This window comes from Onychostoma macrolepis, chromosome 07, assembly GCF_012432095.1.
Source record: "Onychostoma macrolepis isolate SWU-2019 chromosome 07, ASM1243209v1, whole genome shotgun sequence".
In the NCBI taxonomy this organism is placed as follows: Eukaryota; Metazoa; Chordata; class Actinopteri; order Cypriniformes; family Cyprinidae; genus Onychostoma; species Onychostoma macrolepis.
The window spans coordinates 13,508,151-13,530,718 of record NC_081161.1 but is presented as its reverse complement, the minus strand read 5'-3'; the positions used below and the strand labels follow the sequence as shown (position 1 = coordinate 13,530,718).

General features: G+C 40.1%; 2 protein-coding genes across 3 annotated transcripts in view; one reads left to right on the top strand and one right to left on the bottom strand.

The window, feature by feature from the left end:
* LOC131543835 (uncharacterized) overlaps window positions 1-22,568 on the bottom strand; it is a 55,466-nt gene that overhangs the window by 4,513 nt on the left and 28,385 nt on the right. The window lies entirely within an intron of this gene.
* LOC131544742 (coiled-coil domain-containing protein 106-like) lies at window positions 8,868-12,962 on the top strand. 2 transcript variants are annotated; one of them, XR_009272211.1, is made up of 3 exons: window positions 8,868-9,978; window positions 10,080-10,217; window positions 11,713-12,962. XR_009272211.1 is itself a non-coding variant. In XM_058783156.1 (2 exons), the coding sequence occupies exons 1-2, from the start codon at window positions 10,067-10,069 to the stop codon at window positions 12,018-12,020; spliced, it is 459 nt and encodes a 152-aa protein (XP_058639139.1). In that variant the 5' UTR covers window positions 10,001-10,066; the 3' UTR covers window positions 12,021-12,962. The 2 variants fall into 2 exon arrangements, 1 of the variants encoding a protein (XP_058639139.1); XM_058783156.1 differs by lacking the exon at window positions 8,868-9,978 and having other exon boundaries at window positions 10,001-10,217.

Genomic DNA, 22,568 nt, shown 5'->3' with positions numbered 1-22,568 from the left:
TTATGGACAATCTTCGACTCCTTCCTGAGATCGCTAGGACACCCGAGGCTATGCACCCTACCCGGCCGGGCGGAAGTGCTCGCAGGCGGCGTCGAGATCGTAAACAAAGGCGGGGGAAGCGCGGAGGACTAAGAGCTAAGCTAAGGCTAACACCACACCGGCTCTCTTTACCCAGCATTTTCCTTGCCAATGTACGGTCGCTAGCGAACAAAATGGAGGAGATTCGACTCAGCATCACACACAGCAAGAAACTTTTGAACTGTAACGTCCTAATCTTCACGGAAACCTGGTTAAACAGCGGAATACCGGACACCGCTATTGAGCTAGCGGACGCCACACACTCGGGCGGATAGAACATTAGATGGCTCCGGTAAGACCAGAGGTGGTGGATTGTGCATTTACATTAACAAAGCTTGGTGCACAAACTCTGCTATTGTTGGGAGTCATTGTTCAGCTAACCTTGAGCTTCTCATGGTTAAATGTAGACCGTTTATCTACCGCGGAGTTCACTTCCACCATTATAACTGCAGCCTATATTCCCCCGGATGCTGATGCCAAGCTTGCTATGAAAGAACTTCACGCAGCCATCAGTAAACAACAGACTGATCACCCGGAAGCGGCTTTTATTGTTGCAGGTGACTTTAATCACTCAAACTTAAAGTCAGTGCTACCCAAGTTTCACCAGCATGTTTCCTGTCACACCAGAGGAAACAAAACCTTAGACCATGTTTACACAAACATGGCTGGAGCTTACGTTGCGACACCCCTCCCCCACCTGGGACAGTCAGATCACCTTTCTTTGTTCCTCACCCCCAAATATGCACCCCTCATCAACCGTGTGAAGCCATCAGTGAAGACCATCAAGGTGTGGCCTGCGGGGGCAGATTCCACACTCAGGAAAGGTTTCTACACACAGACTGGAGTATGTTTGCTTCTCAAGCCACCAGTGGCGCTCACACAGACATTGACTCTTACACCTCCTCTGTATTGGATCATATCAATATCACCATTGACAGTGTTACAACCCAGAAACAGATCACCACATATCCAAATCAGAAGCCTTGGATGAACAAGGAAGTGCGACTCCTGTTGAAGTCACGCAACACTGCCTTCAGATCAGGAGATGCACAAGCCTACAGCACATCCAGAGCAAACCTGAAGAGGGGCATCAAAAAGGCCAAGCACTGCTACAAGCTAAAGATAGAGGGACACTTTTCCAACTCTGACCCTCGGCGCATGTGGCAGGGCATTCAGGCCATCAGTGACTACAAACCCACCCACTCCACCCCCGCAGCCACTGATGTCAACTTCCTGAACGAGCTAAATTACTTTTATGCTCGCTTTGAGAGAGACAACAGAGAGACTGCCACCAAGCTCAATCCCTCAGATGACCACCCACCAATCATACTCTCCTCCACAGATGTCTGCAAGGAACTGAGCCGGATCAGCGCGCACAAGGCTGCTGGACCAGACAACATCCCTGGTCGTGTTCTCAGGGCATGTGCGGAGCAGCTCGCTGGGGTTTTTACAGACATTTTCAACCTGTCTCTTGCCCAAGCAGCCGTACCAACATGCTTTAAATGCACTTCCATTGTGCCAGTGCCAAAACACTCTAGTCCGAGGTGCCCTAATGACTACCGCCCTGTAGCACTCACACCCATCGTCATGAAGTGCTTTGAGCGGCTGGTCCTGGAACACCTAAAAGACTCTCTACCATCCACATTGGACTCACACCAGTTTGCCTACCGTAGCAATAGGAGCACAGAGGACGCAGTTTCCATGGCACTGCACTCTGTGCTCACTCACCTGGACAATAAGAACACTTATGCACGTATGCTGTTTGTTGACTTCAGCTCAGCATTCAACACTGTCATCCCAACCAAGTTAATAGCCAAACTTGGAGACCTGGGCATCAATACCTCAATGTGTAACTGGATTTTGGACTTCCTGACCAACAGACCCCAGAATGTTCGATCAGGATTCACCTGCTCCACATCCATCACACTTAACACTGGTTAAGACACCAGGGCACCAGGGCTGTGTGCTAAGCCCGTTTCTCTACTCCCTCTTCACCTCCGACTGCAAGCCTGTGTATGGATCTAATTCCATCGTCAAGTTTGCAGACGACACCACGGTGATTGGCCTTATCAGTAACAACGATGAGACTGCCTATAGGGAGGAGATCCAGCACCTGGCCACATGGTGCACTGAAAATAACCTGCTCCTCAACACCACCAAAACGAAGGAGCTCATCGTGGACTTCAGGAAGGAGTCAAGAGGCACACGACACCATCCACATCAATGGAATGGCTGTTGAGCGTGTCTCCAGTTTCAAGTTCCTGGGGATCCACATCTCGGCGGACATGTTGTGGAAAACCAACACCTCCAGCCTGGTCAAGAAGGCTCACCAGCGCCTCTTCTTTCTGAGGACACTGAGGAAGAATCAGCTCTCCTCAGCTATCCTGGTGAACTTCTATCGCTGCGCAATAGAAAGCATCCTGACCAACTGTGTCACAGTATGGTATGGGAGCTGCTCTGTTGCGGAGCGCAAGGCACTGCAGCGGGTGGTGAAAACTGCCCAGCGCATCACAGGGACTCCACTACCTGCCATCGAACACATCCAGAGGAAACGCTGTCTGCATCGAGCTCGCAGCATCCTTAAGGACTCCTCTCACCCAGCCCACAGACTGTTTTCTCTCCTGCCCTCCGGCAGGCGTTTCAGGTGCCTCCGGACCAGGACCAGCAGACTAAAGAACAGTTTCTTCCCCAGAGCTGTCTCTTTACTGAACTCTACCCCCCGTTGACCCACTTCCTCATATATTATTAACTCTTCTCTCCTACCTCACATCTGCCTTATTTGCACTACTGAATGTAAATTTTATCACAGTAACAACTGTTTACTTTTGTATCTTGCACTACCATACCTAAATTGGACTATGCTCATTTGCACTGCCGACTGTTGTTACATTATCAATGCTTACATTAATATTTTGCACCGTATGTCTAATTGTAATACGCAATCACTTCCACTGCACTTTTACACCTTGTTTATAGTAACAGTCATCTGTATATATATTATATTGATAGTACATATCACCTGTAAATTCTGCCTATAGCAATAGCCATCTGTATATTTATTCACTATACATATTCACCTGTAAATTCTGTATATTTATTCACTATACATATTCACCTGTAAATTCTGTATATTTATTCACTATACATATTCACTTGTAATTTCTGTATATTTATTCACTATACATATTCACCTGTAAATTCTGTTTATATTAATAACCATCTTTCTATATATATTTATACATATACTCAGTACATATCCTTGTCCTGCACTTATTCAACCATTGTATATATACTGCACTTGCTACTATTGCACTTCTGGTTAGACCTAAACTGCATTTCGTTGCCCTGTACCTGTACTTGTGTAATGACAATAAAGTTGAATCTAATCTAATATATAAACACTAGATACCTCGTACGCGCTGTTGGCCAATGGAGGTCGACGTCCGCACACGGCGGCCATCTTGCCACAGGGTGCTCGCTCACTCGTAACATTGTGTTGTATGAAGCATGTACTTTTTAAATAACCACAACTTGCTCAATTATCTACCGATTTTCAAACGGTTTGATTTGTTATCAACGTCAGAGATGTAGTTATGACACTGCATACATATGAATAATTATAACAATCTGCAATTTCAACATGTTACAGCATTCAGAATTATAGCCACGTTAACGTTTGTAAGAAACCAAACCGTTTGTAAATCCGTCAAGATTTCAGCGAGATAAGAAGATTTATCTTCGTGCTGATCACTCATCTTACCTCAGATACCTCAGAACTTGCCAGAAAGCTTCCCTGTGGCAAAATGGCCGCCCTATGATGCCGGAAGTGACTCCGCCTTAAGACATCTAGTGTTTATATATACAGTGAGGAAAATAAGTATTTGAACTTGTATGCCATTACAAGCTATTTATAAGGCCTTTATTGGTTGCTGTCTTATTTTTGTCTTATAGACCCTTTATACTTGTTTCTGTCCTAACAGTGTACTAATTAGCTAAAAATAAAACAAACTAATAGCTTGTATTGTTCGACACTTTATAAGTTCTCAGTACACTGTGTGAATGTGTAGCTTATAAGTATGAAATAAATATAGAATAGGCATTTCATCAGATATTTAAATTCACTGAGATGTTACACAAAAGCACAGTCTTTCTAGAAGTTGTTCTATACTAACAAATTTATAAACTAAATATTCCCCATTCCCTGAATTTATTAATAGCTAACAAGCACATTTCTCACTAATAATTGCAGTATTACTTCAGATTATGTTCCCTAAGTAAGCATTTGCTGTTTTCCAATAAGAAAAGAGACATGAAATATTGCAGTGAAGAATTATGTCTTTATTGTTTTAGGGTTCAACAAGAGAACAAACTACAGATGAGACACATCTTCAATAATTACAGTCAATTTTCAAACAGTTAATTGACAAATTTGCTTTTAACACAAATGATGATGGTCAAAGAATAAACCAAACATCTGCATTTTTTCACACAGGATGTTTCCTTCTAATGTCACGCAAAATCATACCCAGGGGGCCATTTTTATGTTTGTCACCACGCCAGTAGGTCCACTCGATTACTATTAAGTGGTCTTTGAGCCTGCTTTCTGTCCGGTTCCCCCTAAATCTCCACACTGTTGACTTGCAGACTCCCCAGAATCTCTCAATGTTTTGTGTGTGAGCACCTGTCTGAGGATCAACAAATACCTCTTTATGGTTCACAGTTATAGGCTCTCCACCCATCGGACACAACAGTGCTTCCTTGCCTAACATGCTTCTGGAGAATTGGCATGAGGTGTTGAGTTGAACGCTGATTGACAACTCTCAGAATGGGTCTTCTGCACTCCTCTTTGACCCCAAGCATTCCAAACACCCACGATGCCCTGTTGCTCTGTCTTCCTCGGTTGTACTAAAAATGACAGAATTTAAGAATTTATTTTATCATTCATCTTTACTATAAAGCATGACCAGATGTAATTGAAAATATATTACCTTTCTTTTGTGGCCAAATTTGCTCTCATCAATGAAAACTATTTGTCTTTTTCCAATTTTCAGGTCACCTCTTCATTCTTTTAATTGCAGATTTGCAGACGATAAGCAAGTTTAGTAAGTGTGGAAGAGCTTCCAGTGATGCCTTCCTGTAACAGGTCCACTTGCCTCAACCTGAGTCCTTGTGAAAATCTACAGTTTAAAAGCAAAGAATAGGATACACAGAAAAATACATCAGGATCATAACACATATCTTAACACTCAGGTCACTATCGATGTTATGTTATTAACATTGCTAACAAGTATAAGTTCTAATATTATCTGTTTGAATAATATGCTACAAAATATAGTTTCCTCTCAACAAAAATACAATAATTCTTACATAATAACAAATAGTTATTGCTGGTGGGGGGAGTGAATGTACAGTGCTCTCTTCCACCTTCAATACCACGACTGAGGTGCCCTTGAGCAAGGCACCGAACCCCCAACTGCTCCCCGGGCGCCAAAGCATTGGCTGCCCACAGCTCCGGGTGTGTGTTCACTGCTGTGTGTGTGCACTTGGATGGGTTAAATGCAGAGCACAAATTCCGAGTATGGGTCACCATACTTGGCCACACGTCACTTCACTTTCACTTTCTCTTTCACTTATTATAACATTATAAAAACAACCCTCATTATGTAACAAACACAGGATGATATATTCTTACCTGTAAATAAAATGCATCCATGTCTGGAGGCTGAGATGAGACTTGGAAAATATTGAGCCACTTCGGATGCTCTTGCTGTATGATTTACTGTGGCATTTATCTCGACACACCCTAGCAGAGGATAAAATAATTAAAATAAGCATACCAACTTCACAACACCAAAAATATTTAAAAATGTAATACTTTCATAGCAAATGCATAGTTTAAAGACAGATGATATTAATAAAAACTCTTGTTTTTAATAATAATTATTTTATAATTATATAAATATTTTTATGTAATTAAAAATATAATTATTTGTAATAATAAAATACTACTAATTATTATTTTAAATGTCAATATTATTATTTTAGATGTATTTTAATTGTGTTTTGTTCAGGTCAGATGGAATAAACTTTAGTACTTACAGAAAAAAAAAAAGTTAGATACAAAGATTACAATTATTTTATCAATACAGCATTATTACTTTTCCAGTAGTCAGTGTTTAATAGGGAAATAAATGTTATAAAATATTTTAGATAAAAACATCTCAAATGAAATTTGTCACAATAGAAATGTGTGTATTTAATTTTTTAAAGTTGTAATTATTCTAACATCTGCATAACTAATAATGCAGCAAATAGGGTTACATTCTCAACTTTAAACTGAGCAAATCAATTACTACTAAATAAAACATATATTTCATTTTAAAATAAATAATATAAAAAATAAAAACTACATATTATATTACATACATAGATTAATATACTGAATATCATTTGAGATGTCATTGCTCCAATTCACATGGCATTACAATTACATTTTAAACAATAATGGCGATGGTACGAAAGTAGGGCACTGTTGACATTATAAATTGAGACAGAGGAGAGGCTCTCCTCCACTGAATAAGATGAGAAACACAGTTGAGTAATAACGAGCATGGGATAATATAGCTTTTCTTACCATGCAGCTTCCTTTTTGTTGTAGAAGCCCCTGAATTTCATGATGTGGTGGCATGATGGGCAGTACATGAATTTCCGCAATAACCCTTTTTGCATCAACCAATGAACAAATTTTTTGTTTGTATTCGCTGATGGCCTGAAAAATATTCTCCGCAGAAAATCATAATTTGAAGCCATGACGCTTCACTGCGCAACTATTTCAGACGAAGAAACAGTTTGACACAACATCTGTAGTACGTATTGGTAGTGCATTTAAATTTGGCGGGTAATCTAGACCCGCACAGTGCACACACTTCCTGTCCAATCAGACGCAGGAATCAATCGGTCGAGCAGGATTTCATCAAGAGCTGAAAGAGCATCAAGATCTTGAAAAGAAACTATTTGCATAGCCGTCGATCGAAATGGTGTCTTTCATGATAAAATTTGGCTTTGGTGTTGTTTGTTTTAAAGTTATTTTACATCCATGTTAGTGTTTCAGTTATATTGCTAGTCTACATATCCTTAACTAATAGCTTGCTAGCATCAGATGTTTGCATCTTTTATTCATTTATCATCTTATCTAATCTAATTTATTTATTTATGTAAAAACCATTCAATGGTCCTGGCGTTTTAATAACCAAGTTGTTTTGTATTTGATAACATACTGTACAGTCATCACAAAATACGAAGGATGATCAGCTGAAAGGACTGTTAACAGTTTTATAAGTGTTACAACCCACTGGTTTAAAATGAGATGAGACAAAATTATTGCTTAAGTGGTATATTTACAAATACAGTTAAGATAGACAGTGTTAAAAAAAAAAAACGATATTCTATATTTTTATATTTCTATATTTTTGTTCTTTTGTTAATAAATAGTTCTTTGTTATCTAATAGAATAAACAAATCACATTTTTGTTTTTATTGCATTTTACAAAATATCCAAATTTCTGGGGTTATGAGGTAATTGTCACGGTTCTGGGTAGTGCACACACAATAAACACGAAGACGAAGGTTCAAGGGAATAAGAGATTTAATATAACTAGAGATGAGGAGGTAACATCAACAATAACCGACAAACAAGAACTCAAAGGACGGCAACTAATATAGGGCAGATAACGAGGGGCAGACAGGTGAACACAATGAAGGTGATTAACTAATAATAGACAATGGCAGAAACTAGGTCATACAGAGCACATGGGGAGCAAAACACACACAAGACAGTCCAGGGGCGTGACATTACTCCCCCCTCCCGGAAGGTGCGTCCTCGCACCGTGGAACAACAGAGGGGGGGAGGGGGCGGGGGGGAATAATGGCGGGGGCTCAGGAGGAGGACGGACAACCGGGAGGGGGCCGGCAGACAGAGACCAGGGAGGCGACGAAGGAGGGAGGAGCCAGGGAGGAGACAGGAGGGACCCGGAGCAGGAGGAGCCCGGCAGGACCCAGGCCACAGCCATGATGACGGCCCAGGGTGGAGCCGACGGAGGGAGGAGCCATGGAGGAGGAATGGCCGCCGACTCCAAGGGGCCGACCGACGGCGGCAGAGCAGGTGGAGGAGGAGCCCGAGCCGGAGCTGGAGAGCAGATGAGCCCGGGCGAAGCCGAGGATCCGGAGGGCCAAGGTGGAGCCGAGGGCTCTGGCAACCGAGGCAGAGACGGAGACGGAGACCCGGAGGTACGCGGCGGAGCCGGAGCAACCGAGGACCCAGGTGGAGCTGAAGGGAGGGAGGAGCCAGTGGGGCGGAGCAACGAGGCACAGCCGGAGGAGTGGAGTCCTGAGGCGATAGCGGGATGACGACCGACCAAGGCGGAGCCGGAGGGACGAAGGAGCCCGGTGGAGCTGGTGGGCCAATGGGAGACGGTGGAGATGAGGGAGCTAGGAGCTGAGGTGGAGCCGCTGGGTCGGAGGGCCGAGGTGGAGTCCAGGACTCAGAGGCTGGAGGCGGAGACGAGACATCCCCCAGCCACGACGCCGATGGAGACAGGCAGACCCGCAGCGATCTCACCGCACAGATGGTGGGCTGAGGGTGAGCAGAGGGACTGCCAGGATGCAGCGGTGGCAGGGCTGAAGTGGCAGGGATGATAGGAGGAGGCAGGAGAGGGAGGGTGGGTGGGAAATCCAGGTAGGTAGGCCATTCAGGGTAGTTAGAGACTTCAGATGAAGGCGGAAGCAGAGAGGGCATGTCTGCATGAGTTTCCCAATCTATTAGATCCTCAGAGTCCTGCGACTGCTCACCCTCAGCGGCGGTGCAGTGGGCGGGGCTTTCTTCAGCACCCTCACGCGCCACTGTAACTTCCACTGTCGCGTGCGATGTAGCCGGCTCTCGCACCTGATCGGACGGTCCATGAGGCTCTGGCTCCGGGGCAATCTCCAGCTCAGTCGCTCCTTCTTGCGATGGCTCGTAGGTTGCTATGGGCTCTGGCTCTCCGTCCGCAGTGGGCTCGGGCTGACGCTCTGCGGCTCGGGGTGATGGTGGGCTGGGCTCTGGGTCAGGAGTGGGGCTGGTGTCATCGTCCTCGAAGTCCACGGTCAGTGGGGATCCACAGGACACCAGCACCCACTCCACAAAGGTGGCAGAATCTCCCCGAGGACCATCTCCGGACAACCGCGCTCTGCACTTGTCGTTCGGGAGAACGTGCAGAGGCATTAGTCCGGGTAGTGGGTATAGTTGTAGATTTCCACGAATAGTCTTGTATGGTCCTCGAGGGAAAGGCTCCTCTGCTCCAGCATGAGGAGGAGGCAGGCAGGGTCATTCATGACAAAACAGAAAATAAAAACGGAAAAACAAAATGAGGGGAAACACGCTGCTAGACTTAACTTTCGTTTTGGTCGGTTATTCTGTCACGGTTCTGGGTAGTGCACACACAATAAACGCAAAGACGAAGGTTCAAAGGGAATAAGAGATTTAATATAACTAGAGATGAGGAGGTAACAACAACAATAACCGACAAACAAGAACTCAAAGGACGGCAACTAATATAGGGCAGATAACGAGGGGCAGACAGGTGAACACAATGAAGGTGATTAACTAATAATAGACAATGGCAGAAACTAGGTCACACAGAGCACATGGGGAGCAAAACACACACAAGACAGTCCAGGGGCGTGACAGTAATAGGGTTAACAAAAATAAATTTCTGTAACCTTTTATACAGCTAAAGCGTAAGTTGAAGCTACAACACAAGCAGCAGGAGTCCGTTCCGGAGAGCTCCAAAGATGCAACACCTGATGATCTGGAGGAAAATGTAACTTCTTTACCAAGCTGCAGCAGCCAGGGTTCTGATGCTAGTATGTTGTCATTTTGTCTGTCACAAATAGCAATTAACTACTTGTATTTGTGTCCAGTATTAATTGTTAACTTATATTCTTTTGGGGTATGTGGTTTCCAGGCATTTTTCCCATGAAAATGAAGATAGAGTTTCTGGAGGAGAAAATAAAATGGCAAGAAAAAATGATCGGAGAGCTAGAAAATGAACGTGATTTTCTTCGAGAACAGGTTCTTGGGAAAGCCAAAGGACAAGATGTTGGTTAGTATAATAATATGATTTTCAATGCTGTGTGTGCAGTATTTTTTTTTTTACATCCAAACAGTTTTACACATCAGACTTTTTAAATTTTTTGTCATTTTCATTGATTTCACTTGTATGGCTGCTGAGAGCTATTAGCTTTGGTTAACAGCATTAGATATTTTCAACATTGGCTCATTGTGACATTACTCTGCCCATGCTTTTGCAAAACGTGTCAAAACTGACTATAGGTATGATTGGAATTTTCCAAGTGAAATGAGCACTAGAAGTGCAACTCTGCATTTTGCTTTCAACTAATATGACGAGTTATCAGTCAATATGGCTGATTGCAGCATTGTAAATGCTTTGTTTTTCACTTTACATACCTTATTCAGAGCAACAGCCTGACAGGCATGAAAGCAAGGCTACAGGGATAGACTTACCAATTTTCCAGTGACATCTGCTGTAAAAGCTCTTAGCTGTAAATGGTTGACTGACATACATTTCACTACTTTCATATTTTATTTTTTAATAGCATTCTAAGTGTGAGTTCTCTATTTATGCAAATATGTTTATCATTTTCATGTGAAATATTTCTATTTAATTTGTTTTTGTTAAATGAATCACAATTTTCTCGTCACTTACTCACCCTTTTGCCATCTTAAAATTGTATCACATTATAACTTCTGTGGAACAAACAACACATATTTTGATGGAGATGTATATCCTCAAAATACACATGAATAAACCACATAAAAGCAGTGTAAAGTCAGTAGTTCAAGTCATTTCTTCTGAAGAAATGTAATTGGAGTTGATTGAGAAACACTTTCCTTCTTGACATTGCCAGTGTTTTTGCAAACACTAAATTCTACAGTGTTCTTGGCACAATGCATGGATTAAGTATGAAGCAGTTGTAAGTGAGTTTCAAAAATTGATCCAGGAAACTGCAGTGGTAAGACATGATGTAACTTGGGGGTTATACTTTGGTCTATTTCTTACATACCCTACACCAGATACCACATATGGATTAAATTACTAAAGATATATGGAACAAAATGCTTTTCTACTGCCTTTATGTTCTTTTTGGAGTTTGGAAGTTTTAGGTTTTAGTACTCATTGACTTGTGTTGTATACAAATAATAACATCACATCTTCATCAAAATATCATGGTTTGAATTTTGCTGAAAAATGAAATATACAAGTTAAACAGCATAGGAGTGAGTGAATAATTTATAATAATCTATGTTTGAAGTATTCTTTTAAGTAAAATTCTCTCTGAAAAAAAAAAAAAAAAACCTTTTAGAAATGATATCACATATAAAACACAAGGGTGTATTTTTGCATCCACATTTTTAAATTAATTCCAAATAAATAAAACTGGTCCTAAAGAACTGCATTATCAGTTACCATCACAATATGCAAGAAATACAAGAAGCCTGTACTTTCTATATTTTTGTTTACTGTTTTTCTTTATATACTTTGTTTTGACAATATATTCTTTCTTATTTATGTAAAGTTAAAGGTCCAGGGGAGGTCATCAGCCGCTATAATCAAGTCCTCAAAACATTCAGGAAGGTTTGCACGATGTCAGAGGCGTTCCATCGGCACAATGTTGACAGGGGCACTATTGCAGCAACAGCACCAATAGCAGAGCTTCAGATTGCAGACCCCAAGACCTACAGCACCCTGGTGTTCGATCCAGCTATGGAAACATTGCTTGCTTTTGCAAAAAGATGTGCCAGTGGTGTTAATCCTGAAATTAAAAGATCCATTGAAGATCTCAAGGCTCGAGGGCATCTGTTGCCCATTTTGATGAAGTATTGAATTAATAGAGTGGGGGAACTATGATGTCACTTTGTAGGCGAAAACCCGGAAGCGAGTTAGCATTTTAGCACTTCTGGTTCCATCGTCCCAGAGTCAATGGGTTTTTTGAAGGGGATTTTGGTTAAATCCCTTAAATAAGGTCCGTGGTTCACACAGACTCAAGGTACTTTCACGTTTTATTCTACAACATAAAACACACCAGTTACACCCCACTTGTGATTTTTTTTTTTAAGCTGTTACGTTTCTTAAAAAAGACGGTTGCTAATAAGTTGCTAAATGGGACTACAGGCGCTGTCGGAGACATTTAACGTCATCACGCCGAACAGTTTATCAATTTAGTATTTTCCAGTTGTAGTATAATTTGTAATACAATTAATTTTAGGATAACCAATGAATAGTTTACAGCATTTTATATTGTTGTTCGACAATGTTTTTTTTTTGCTTTGCCCCGAAATGCGACACATTTCTTCGGATGGAAGATGCTCGTTTTATCGCTTTCCTGATGCGGAGACTCTGGGTTCGGACGATAAGGTAAACTCATATTATGATTATTACATGTAAACACCACATTTACCGGCTTAACGTGGTGAAAGTGAAACTTTAATGATGCATAGTGCTTAAAGCCACGTTAAAATTAAATGTGTACGACCACATGAAGCTGTTAGAAAGAGATTGTAGAAGCAAGGATAAAATAATATTTTGTGTACCCACCCTAACAAAATGACAGCTGAAATGTGGTACTTTGTTCACTAAAATAAGTTTAATCTTACCATATCCAAAGACTCGCTCACTGCTATTTAAAAAATTAAAATACGCGGGAATACGTTTTTAATTAAAGTATTCATATTAATCAAGGATTTATTGACTTTTAATGCACCTTATTTGGAAATGTACAGAAATACGTGCTTTAAATGTCCTTTAGTTATGATTATTTCATTTATTCACTATACTATTTATTACTAATGTCTCATTTCAATTTTATTTTGGCTCTAGTTTTGTATTTATTCCAGTTTATATGTAACTTTAAAATTCATATACAGTGTAAATCCTTCACTGAACATGTTAAAAATAAGTTTGAAACAGTTCTCGAGAGCGCGGTTGTGGTGACGTTGAAGGCGAGCGACCGTGGTGCTGTAGTTTGTTTATAGCCTAAGTTTAGCTTTTTAGTTCTGGCACTTTATTTAGGCTTCAAAGTTATATTATTTTGTGAAGATTATCCTGCTGGACAAAACATGTAAGTTTCATGAACTATGATTGAACACAGAGCTTATTTTTTGCGATAATCCAAAAGCCTATGGAAAAATCCTATTGGCTTTTTGTTGAGGGAACCAGTTTCATGCTAACAGCCGATCCGCATACAAAGTGACGTCGTAGTTCCCCCACTCTATTATGTGTTGCTGCAAGATTTTGCAGCAAGATTTTGTTCAAGAAAGAGACTGTTCAGTAAAAGTTAAAAGTTTAGATAATTGTTTTAGATTAAAGAAAAAAATAGTTGGATACTTGTAATTATTATTATTTTATTATTTTATTTTCTTGTTATATTCAGCAAATATATTCTACTAGTTAAATTGGTTTGTTGGCTAGTAACTTTTTGAGCAGTGTTGATAAAAAGGACCTGAAGGAGCCCTTTAACTTTACTATTTAAGATTGTTACAATTAAAACAGTATGTTTATTGTTTTGTTTATTTTGACTAATATTCATTCATATGTTTTTTATACAGTGTGTTGACTGTGATTATTGAGGATGTGTCTCATCTGTAGTTTGTTCTCTTGTTGAACCCTAAAACAATAAAGACATAATTCTTCACTGCAATATTTCATGTCTCTTTTCTTATTGGAAAACAGCAAATGCTTACTTTAGAATAGGGAACATAATCTGAAGTAATACTGCATTTATTAGTGAGAAATGTGCTTGTTAGCTATTAATAAATTCAGGGAATGGGGAATATTTAGTTTATAAATTTGTTAGTATAGAACAACTTCTAGAAAGACTGTGCTTTTGTGTAACATCTCAGCGAATTGAAATATCTGATGAAATGCCTATTCTATATTTATTTCATACTTATAAACTACACATTCACACAGTGTACTGAGAACTTATAAAGTGTCGCACAATACAAGCTATTAGTTTGTCTTATTTTTTAGCTAATTAGTACACTGTTAGGACAGAAACAAGTATAAAGGGTCTATAAGACAAAAATAAGACAGCAACCAATAAAGGCCTTATAAATAGCTTGTAATGGCATACAAGTCCATAACTAGTCACTTACAAATGCAGTTATTAGTCATTAATTACTGTCTAATTTCTGATCCTTAAAATAAAGTGTTACCTTACATTTAAATGTATTTATTATTCCAAGCATATGACATTTTATTCATAGCAGACAACCATGCGACTGACCATGTCAGCAGTGCATTCCTAGGTTCATATGATCACACATCTTGCATCTCCACTGTGAATAAAGCATCATATCCATGAGTTATCACTGAGGTGCCATGTAAATAAATTTTTACATATGTTCACATGAGAAACAATTACCGTCTGATAGGACTTCTCTCACAGAGTTGACTTGGTGATACATAAATGTGATTGCAAAAGATCCCAGTGTCAATTTACAGTATGTGCAACCACTTAATGCTCTCATAGTCTATTGCAGAAAAATTAAGACTTGTAATTTAAAAAATAGCCAAAATGGTTAGGTTTTTTTCGTGCTGTTATTGTTTCATTCAATGTCTGTTGTACAGATTGTTTGTGTAAGAAAAAAATGAAAGAAATGTTGATTGAAAATCAGTTTACAGGTCCAATATTACAATAAAATAATCAAGTATAATTATGACTTCTTTCCATTTTTATACAATTACAAACAAATCCAGAGAATTAAATGCATGTATATTACACAGGAACATTTCACAACAAAAAGGTATAGCAGGTGTATCATTAAACTGTTTTGTTTTGTGTGTATTGTTTGAACGTGCTCCCTTTAAACCAGGCCCTAGGCCATAGGTTGCCTTACCAGATATCTTCTCAAAGTCAGTTTTTCAAAGTCTCCAGACGTGTTTGCAACGTCTTCCTGCATTTATAATGCAAAAATAATCTGGTTTCAATTTACACTTATAGTCATGGAAACAAAAGTAAAAAAAAAAAAAAAAAAGTATTTTACCTGAAGGGTTTAGTTTTGGATATTGAATCATGAACATTCTCATTTTCATATATTTCCTGGACCACTTTATTTTGTGAAGCAAACTCTTGCATACTAGGAACATTACATCACTGACCAGCTCACTGCACAGCATCTGAAATGTAGCAATGTAAACAAACATAATTACTAGCAAAATCATAAGATCAAAGATAAAAATCACATTTTCAACTTCCTCAAATTCAACAATTTCTTAATGACACGTAATACATCCTTAAACCCTGCCATTCCTAGAGCCTACTGTACTCTGTTTGGCCTCAGCTACAACTACAGTGATTGAGGGCGGATTAGAGTAGACGTTTGAGGGACAGCCGATGAAGTCCATTATGCAAACAAACCTAACAGGTAATTGGTAACAGGGAGTGAGACTGGAATTTCTGACACTCATTTCAGCACAGCAGTTCAGAATCAATTCTTACTTTTAGGAGGCAGAACTTTATTTGCCATGCAATTTGATCTTTAAACCTTTGCAGACCTTTTCCAATGCATGAAAGGTAATATTTGGGGGTAAAAATAATATGGGCACTTGAAATATCAACAAGATTCTCAACTAAAACTAGAGGAACTTACAAAGAAAGTCCAGAGATTCCCTAGTCCAAGTATGGACCAGTGTTGGCTTCTGCTTTTTCAAGAATGTTATTCTGCAAAGAGAAGAAAAACTACTTGAAGCAGTCATTGTCAATGACAGGTTTGTTGTCATTATAAGCATGTGAAAATGTAAATAAAAAAAGTAGTTTCTTGAATCTACAATGCAGCATACACTGAATTTGTCAGTTCTCGAGGACTATAAACAGAAATAATTATGAATAATATACAGAATTACACTGAACAAAATTATAAACGCAACACTTTTGTTTTTGCCCCCATTTTTCATGAGCTGAACTCAAAGATGTAAGACTTTTTCTATGTACACAAAATACAGAGCATCCCAAACATGCTCAATGGGTGACATGTCTGGTGAGTATGCTGGCCATGCAAGAACTGGGATGTTTTCAGCTTCCAGGAATTGTGTACAGATCCTTGCAACATGGGGCCATGCATTATCATGCTGCAACATGAGGTGACGGTCGTGGATGAATGGCACAACAATGGGCCTCAGAATCTCGTCACGGTATCTCTGTGCATTCAAAATGCCATCAATAAAATGCACCTGTGTTCGCTGTCCGTAACATACGCCTGCCCATACCATAACCCCACCATGGGGTTGGGCCACTCGATCCACAACGTTGACATCAGCAAACCGCTCACCCACACGACGCCATACACGCTGTCTGCCATCTGCCCTGGCACCTTTCCAAAGTGCCAGACGCCATCGAATGTGAGCATTTGCCCACTCAAGTCGGTTACGACGATAAACTGCAGTCAGGTCGAGACCCCGATGAGGAACGACGAGCATGCAGATGAGCTTCCCTGAGACGGTTTCTGACAGTTTGAGCAGAAATTCTTGGGTTATGCAAATCGATTGTTGCAGCAGCTGTTCGGGTGGCTGGTCTCAGACGATCTTGGAGGTGAAGAAGCTGGATTTGGAGGTCCTGGGCTGGTGTGGTTACACGTGTTCTGCGGTTGTGAGGCCAGTTGGATGTACTGCCAAATTCTCTGAAAGCCTTTGGAGATGGCTTATGGTAGAGAAATGAACATTCAATTCACGGGCAACAGGTCTGGTGGACATTCCTGCAATCAGCATGCCGATTGCACGCTCCCTCAAAACTTGTGACATCTGTGGCATTGTGCTGTGTGATAAAACTGCACATTTTAGAGTGGCCTTTTATTGTGGCCAGCCTAAGGCACACTTGTGCAATAATCATGCTGTCTAATCAGCATCTTGATATGCTGAAAAACAAGAAAAACAAGTGTTGCGCTTATAATTTTGTTCAGTGTAGAATGAGAGTGTAGCATTTGGACCAATCAGACACACAATTTTTCATTTGATTTAACAAATGAAATTAGTTATTAGATTAACAAATAATCACAGACCCCTCACCCAATACACATACTTAGATGCCCCTATGTCTGTGGACGCCTCCAGGCCCCCCCGGTGCCATGGCAACCCATCAGATAACACTAGCTTTATTGCTCAAAGGAATGCAAATGGTCAAGCAACACTCACTTCATATCCCCTTTAGGAAAAAGACATTATGCCATAAAATGAACTCTTCTTTAATTAATTCATAGAAAAACCTTTCTTTGAATGAACACACATATCATTAGGTCATTGTGTATATTTTTACTGCTCTTGTATATGTTTTTGTGTATTGTATACTGTTTTACGCATGCTTATAATAGATCACTAGTTAATATCACTCTAACTGTAACATTTTTGGTCTCTATCAATTCGTCTTCGGATGATCTAATTGAGAGTGAATATTACATGTTGATACCTATGAAGCATATTAATGTCCTAAGAATCTTTAATAGTTTGTATATCAATGTCCAATCCAACCCCTTTGCAAATTACCATGCTCTCAGACAAAGAGTCATAAACCCCCCCAGTATTTCCAAACTCCCGCTTGGAAATTCAGCCTTTCTCATTGGTCAAGCCCATCCTGAGAGGCGTGACTTTCCTCACCTTAAAGAGCTCACGCACAGTTCCGACAGGGCTCTTCTACAAAAACTCTACTGCTAAATCTCCAGACTGCTGCCCGTGTGGAGAGCCTGAGCCGGTACCGGCGTGTCCGGTGGGCTCCAGCATATCTCAGTTTTGTGGTTCTGTTAGATCCTGGAAGGATGTGAGCTAGAACTCTTCTAAAACACTTAAGTTTTGCGCCAGGCCTTGCGGCCTTGACTTTCCATTCAACCAAAGCTCCTCGGACCTCAGAACACAGAATAACATCTTGTGGAATTCATCACTCTTCAACCCGGAAGAACGTGATCGCGAGTCCAAAACCTTGAAACCATCGAGACTTGTCATCCGAGACTGCATTCCAGACACACGCCAACAGCCGTGGAAGTGCAAGTATGGTACATCTAACTAAACTAAACAGAGATTTAGTATAAGTTATAGACCCCGTTATAAACGGCGCTGATGGTTTTACTCAGGTGGTTCACTGACTCTTTCCATAACTGCATTCTGTTTTCTCTAATGGCTTCATTCATCCACTTTAGCTCCCCTTTTGTATATATGCGCAAGTGTATGTATGTTTGTTTGTTTGCTTAGATTAGTTATGTGTGTTAGCGTTTAGTTAATAAAAGTTGTGTGCACAAATTACATGAGTTTCTGGTTCTGCCTTGCAAATTAATGTCCCTTTACGATTTTGACCCTCGCTACATGCTCTAATGCATTAATACTTAAGAAAGTATTTTCTTATCCTTTCTTAGAGTTGATATGAACTTACACTGAATGGTCGCTGGACGACCAGATCAGTTGATGGCAATTTAATTCTGCTACAGTTATCACTGTCAGCCGATATAAATAATTGTAATTAATCATAATTAATTGTAATTATTTATAAACAATTCCATTTAAGCTAAATTTGCTACAAGAGAGAATGAGAATGAGCTTTATTGCCAGGTGTGTTTACACATACGAGGAATTTGTTATAGTGACAGAAGCTCCACAATGCAACAGAATTACAGCGACAGGACAGGACACAGATAATAAAAAGAATAATATACAAATACACAAAATAGACAATGTACAAAATAGCAAAAACACAATATAAAAATATAGACAATTATGTATGTATAGGTATGATATGTGCAAATCTGAAATGTAAATAAGTATGTGTGTTAAATAAATAATGTGTTAGTGTTGTTTATTGTCAAGTGTTCATAAGATGGATTGCCTGAGGGAAGAAACTGTTCCTGTGCCTGGCCGTTCTGGTGCTCAGAGCTCTGTAGCGTCGACCAGATGGCAACAGTTCAAAGAGGGAGTGTGCTGGATGTGAGGGGTCCAGAGTGATTTTGCCAGCCCTTTTGCTCACTCTGGATAAGTACATTTCTTGGAGTGTGGGGAGGGTTGTACCAATGATTCGCTCAGCAGTCCGGACTACCCTCTGTAATCTTCTGAGGTCAGATTTGGTAGCTGAGCTGAACCAAACAGTTATTGACGTGCAGAGGACAGATTCAAAGATGGCAGAGTGGTTTCAGCACTGTTTCAGCAGCTCCTGTGGCAGGTCGAACTTCCTCAGCTGGTGAAGGAAGTACAGCCTCTGCTGGGCCTTTTTAACAATGGACTGAATGTGATTGTCCCACTTCAGGTCCTGAGAAATTGTGGTGCCCAGGAATCTGAATGACTCCACTGCAGTCACAGTGCTGTTCATGATGGTGAGTCGGGGGAGAGCAGGGGAGTTTCTCCTGAAGTCCACGATCATCTCCACTGTTTTGAGTGTGTTCAGCTCTAGGTTGTTAAGACTGCACCAGACAGCCAGCTCCTTAACCTCTTGTCTGTAGGCAGACTCATCACCATCCTGAATGAGGCTGATGATTGTGGTGTCATCTGAAATCTTCAGGAGCTTGACAGAGGGGTCTTTAGATGTGCAGTCATTCGTGTAGAGGGTGAAGAGCCACCTCTTTGCACTCTGATCTCCTTTGTGTACTCTGATCTCCAGTGTGTATTTGGCCTGTTTATACAAGATTCTGTCCCCCTTCCTGCGAGCAGCTTCTTTGGCCTGACGAAACTGTCTGAGTTTTGCAGTGAACAATGGATTGTCATTGTTGTAGGTTAAATGAGACCTGGTAGAAATGCACTGATTTAAGATGTTACAGTCTCTGTGCAGAGCTCTTCCAGATCGGTGGTATAGCAGCTTCAAAAACACTCCAATCAGTGAGGTGGAAACAGGTTTGCTTGTAAATCCTGCTCTGCTTCATTAGTCCATCTCTTTAACAGTCCTTAATACAGGTTTAGCTGATTTCAGTTTCTGCCTGTAGGTTGGTATGAGATGAACTAAACAGTGATCAGAGAGCCCCAAAGCTGTCCGTGGGACAGAGTGATATGCATCCATAACATTACTGTATAACAGTGATCCAGTATATTACTGTCTCTTTTGGGATATGTGATGTGCTGTCTGTATTTTGGCAGTTCACGGGAGAGATTGGCTTTATTAAAGTCCCCAAGAATGATTAAAACAGAGTCTGGGTGTTGTTGCTCAGTCTCTGTGATCAGATCAGCGAGTTTCTGTAAAGCTGAGCTCACGTGTGCTTGCAGTGGAATGTAAACACTCGCGAGAATGAACGAGCAAAACTCCCGTGGCGAGTAGAAAGACTTAACAGTTAACGAAGAGCCTTCTAGATCAGGATAGCACATCTTCTTTAACACAGTTACATTTGTACACCACCTTTCATTGATGTAAAAGCATGTCCCTCCGCCATGCGGTCCGCTCTAAACAGCTGAAGTAGCGCGCTGTCCGGAATGGCGTCATTCAGCCAGGTTTCCGTGAAACACAGAGCAGCAGAGTTTGAAAAATCCGGTAACACTTTATTTTAGGGTCTCTTAACAAGTTGCTTATTGGCATGCATATTACTAGAATGTTAGCCATTTATTAGTAGTAATTAAGCACATATTAATGCCTTATTCTACATGACCTTATTCTACATCCCTAATCCTACCCAATACATAAACTTAACAACTACCTTACTAACTGTTAATAAACAGCAAATTAGGAATTTATTGTTGGAGAAGTCGTAGTAAATAGTGAATAAGTGTTCCCTATTCTAAAGTGTTACCAAAAATCCTTATTTGTCCGGGAGAGCAGAAGAAGTTTGTCCGTTTTGTTGGGTAGAGAGCGGAGATTCGCCTTGCAAATGGATGGATGCTTGGCAATGGCGTCCGAATTCCACACTGTCTGAGCTTTACGAGTGCGCCGGATCGCTTCCCCCGTCTGCGCGTCCTGAAGCATTTGACCAGCGTTACTATTCTACCAACTACAACTTTCAGCAAAACGTCCGAAAAATAAGATTTTGTGGTGTGTTCTGCCGAATATTCATCAGTTCATCCCTGGTAAAACTGATCGTGTATGAGGAACAAAAAACAGGAAAAAATAACAAAAACAGTACAAACACTGAAGAGCTAAGCACTGTGGCTGCCATCTTAGATCAGTGTGTAGCTACCAGTGCATTTTGAATAAGATAACAAATATACAGTAAATTTTAGTTTTTGGTAAACCAGTTGCACTTAATTGCAGAACTACCATACTACTTTCTATACATCTACTAAGAAATACTACAACTAATTCATAGAAAACCTAAAACATATAACATGGAAAAAGTACCTTGGCAAAAGTCAATAATTATTTTTCTTTTTTTAATTTACCTCATCAGGAAGCTGCTGATACAAAGGGAATATGGCCCAGATTTTTTTCTGGTCTCACTGTCCTGAAATATACTGTATATATATTGTTTTGCGGTGCTAAATTCCATACACCTTCTACCTTATTTTATTTATTCTCAGGTTAGGTAAAGAAAGTCGAGTCTGTCCTATCCTATAAGCATGTAAATTTTCATACTCACAAAATAGGTCTCAGAAGACTTCTCCATGGTCTGTTCTTGCTCAAGTCTATAAATCAGACTCTTCAGGCAGGTGAGCTTCTTAGTTATTATTAAATATAGTTTTATTGTATATAGGTTAAATACATTACAAATAAAATATAAAAATAAAAACTAAGGTTTGCAAGCTCGGTTGTTCTTGAGGCATCTCTGGCAAGGCCGCCTGGCACCGGAGAAGCTGTCACACAGAACCAGCATCTGATTCTCTTTATCGTACTTCAGTCCTTTATAGACAGCAGGTGGATTCCAATGTCTTAACTCATCATGAGGTCTGGAATTTCCCTAAGAAGACTCCTATATAAAGTCCTCCATTTTCTCATTTTTCTTCTCCGGGATTTTCTTCTAAAATGCCTTCTTCGCTGCGTCTGCAACACATCACTCAACGGTAACATTCCTTTCCTTAAAGCTCTGGCTAATACATATTTCTTTCCTGGCTATCTTCCTATTGATATATGCTATAACACTTTCTTAATAAATGCTTAATACAATACCATGTGTTGTGTCTTTCTTAATAAACTACTTTCAATAAAATGAATACAATAACATGTGTGGTCTATTTCTTAATAAACCACTTTCAATAAAATGAATACAATAACATGTGTGGTGTATTTCTTAATAAACCACTTTCAATAAAATGAATACAATAAAATGTGTGGTGTATTTCTTAATAAACTACTTTCAATAAAACATATACAACAATATGTTTGGTGTCTTTCTTAATAAACTACTTTCAATAAAATGAATACAATAACATGTGTTGTGTATTTCTTAGTAAACCAACACGTATAATAACTTGTAGTTACAATAAAAAGTTATTAAAGAAATAAAAGGCAAACTTGCAATAGGACAATTGCTAATTTTCCTTAACACA

Excerpts from the sequence above, each read along its gene's own strand:
- LOC131544742 (XM_058783156.1), top strand. The coding sequence starts at position 10,067 with ATGTGGTTTCCAGGCATTTTTCCCATGAAAATGAAGATAGAGTTTCTG. Across the intron at positions 10,218-11,712 it reads AGCCAAAGGACAAGATGTTG|TTAAAGGTCCAGGGGAGGTC; the intron begins GTTAGTATAATA and ends ATTTATGTAAAG.